The following is a 2,783-nucleotide window of genomic DNA, read 5'->3' as shown; positions in this document are numbered from 1 at the left end:
ATATTTTCATAAGCTTATTAAACATCAATTTAATTTCAGATCCTTTTGAAGCATTTCTCATCTTTTCCATTCGTCATGAGATCAGAAGGATTGATCTTCATAAGAGAGACTACAGTCTGCTGGTTCCTGGATTGAGAAACACAATAGCACTTGATTTTCACTTCAATCAAAGTTTGCTTTATTGGACAGATGTTGTAGAAGACAGAATATACCGAGGCAAGCTTTCTGAAAGTGGAGGTACACATATTAAAATATTGCTTACTGTTACTTTTTAATTGAAAATTTCCCCCCAAAATTATAATCAGAAGCGTCAATCTTTCACCTTTTATTCTTTATCCTTCTCTCATATGCAAAAAGAAGTATTGAGCACATGTGTTAAGATGTGTTGGGCGGGGAAGTGATGAAGGCCCAGGCCGTTCACATCATTTTCAATCATGACTCTTCTTTCCCTTGGAGTTACAGGGAAGAAATTGATTTACAAGAAAAAATGACTGGCTGCTACATACCAGTAGTCCAATTCTGGAGCGCACAAAGCACTTGTTATTATTTTATTACCATCTTTTAGCTTATTGCAAAGAAATAATTTTAAAATTGTCTCAAAGAGTACTCATATCAGCTGAATATTTTTTGCTATCATTTGGTTCACCTTTTTTGTCTAAACTAAACTTTTCTTAAGTAGCAAGACTTTGACACAAATATCTGTAATACTGCTATTGAAATGTTGCATCTGTGTAAGCATTCCAAGGGCAAGATATTTCTATGAAATTGTTAATTCCTCTCTAACTTACCTTTGTGATTTTGAAGAATGATTCTATTAAAAACATAATATAATTGTGATATGTGAATTTGTATCTTGTGTCACATATCAAGATACTGATTTTAAATGATATATTCATATTCATGGGATTAACTAGTAAACTATTTTAACAAACACACTGTTAAAATGTCTGTAAATAACTGTTACTTGGTAGCAATGTTATAAACTATAAGTTATACTGTTAGAAAAGTTATTTTCAAGCTGAAATTGAAAAGAAATTAAGTAGTGAACAAATGAGAATTTTAATGGACAAATTGCTCATTTATATTCAGACCACATTAATGCCTTTTATTTACATCCTTGCTATATCCTGTAAGTCTTACAACCTGGGGTGGGGGATGTGATCTGGGGTTCATTAAGGTTAAATACAGTAATGCCTGTTATCTGTCATGCTTCCCCAAAGAAAAAAAGAGTGGGCTGATCAGTTATAATGTGTGTTGCTCCAGGTGGACTTTTACTCTTTACTATATTTTACCCGTGAAGATCAACATTTGGATTAAATTGCATTGATTTTAACCAGCATAATATTAGTATTTCCAGAATGCTTAGTTCTGCCCCAAAAGTTAGGAACAACAAATAACTATTTTAACAACCTCAACATTGTCATTAGTCTCAGAGTTGTTTAACATTTTCATTCCACTGATACTGAAAGGATTTGAAGATAAAAGTTTTCTAGTAATGGATATCAGTAATCTTAAATTTCGGGCTTGTTAGTTTCCTCAGTACCAGGTAACACTTCTGCACTATTTCTCTCTAAGTTGAAATAACAGTATCTGTACTGCTGACCACAAAAAAAGCTTTTCTTTTGTGCTTAACACATTTCTTGAATGGTGCCTACACTGGTTTCTCTTCTTCTATAGGTGTCAGTGCAATTGAAGTGGTTGTGGAGCATGGCCTGGCAACCCCAGAAGGGCTCACAGTCGACTGGATAGCAGGCAACATATACTGGATAGACAGCAATCTGGACCAAATAGAAGTGGCCAAACTGGATGGTTCTCTAAGAGCTACACTAATTGCAGGAGCCATGGAACACCCCAGGGCCATTGCTTTGGACCCAAGATACGGGTAAAGACATTTTCTTTTACAGATTCACTTGGGCATATAAAATAATCTTTCAATTTACTGTTGAATTCAATTATCTCATAAACTGTGAGTCAAAGTGCTTGGTTTGTGTACATATATGCATGCATCTGTGTGTAGTTGTATACATAGCAACTAGTTTATATCCACAAGTTTGGTTATAGGATTGCTTACATGGGTACTTTTAAAGGCTGAAAATGTCTCTTTTTTTTTTCTTTTTACTGGGCAATAAGCCCTATTGGAAGCTATTGCAGCTCTTTTTCAAAGCAGTAATTTAATGAATTTCTATTTGCCCTGCCAAAGAGATGCTGTAATTATTTCTACTGGTTGCAAACTACAGGGCCAGTCTTTGTTCTAAATAGTCACAGATGTTAACCACCTCACTACTTTTCTTATTTCGTATGTTACTGGAGGCAGTTTAAAAGAAAATTTAAATAAGCCTGAAGTAGTCCAGTGGTGACAAATTGACTAACGGGCGGTTTGAAAGACAAAGCACATGATTCTGGAAAACAAGGTGAAATGTTGGATAATTCAAGGAATTGAATTGTTCTCCTGTGTGTTCCTTATGAAGGAGCAGAAGGAGACACTCACTGGGTTTGGACTCAGAAAATGTGGGTTCCAGTTCCTGCCCAGTCATTTATACTCTGCGGGAATCAAGTGTGTTATCTCCACTTAGATCTCAGTTTTCTCTTCTAAAAATTAGGGATAAGAACATCTTCCTCATAAGGTTGTTTTCGAGGAGATGATATATGTACATATGATTTATACAGGGTGGCCATAGTGGGCACTCGACCTGCAGAGAGCTCACAGACCACCAAGGTTTGTATGAAAGCCCATTCTTAATATAGGTTCAGTTAGAGAAAGTCTCAGAATGATGATGAGATGG

General features: G+C 35.5%; 1 protein-coding gene across 1 annotated transcript in view; it reads left to right on the top strand.

Moving 5' to 3' along the window:
• Positions 1-2,783, top strand: part of LOC100949794 (low-density lipoprotein receptor-related protein 1B-like) — a gene marked incomplete at its 3' end in the record, with an annotated part of 1,553,965 nt that overhangs the window by 1,249,336 nt on the left and 301,846 nt on the right. The window contains exons 24-25 of the mRNA XM_003793025.1: positions 40-237; positions 1,678-1,882. Coding sequence (XP_003793073.1) covers positions 40-237; positions 1,678-1,882 — 403 coding nt within the window. The remainder of the gene's footprint in view (positions 1-39; positions 238-1,677; positions 1,883-2,783) is intronic.

This window comes from Otolemur garnettii, unplaced genomic scaffold (assembly GCF_000181295.1).
Source record: "Otolemur garnettii isolate 467f Iridium unplaced genomic scaffold, OtoGar3 scaffold00064, whole genome shotgun sequence".
Lineage (NCBI taxonomy): Eukaryota > Metazoa > Chordata > Mammalia > Primates > Galagidae > Otolemur > Otolemur garnettii.
The sequence above is the reverse complement of the archived record's forward strand: the minus strand, read 5'-3'. Positions and strand labels throughout refer to the sequence as shown.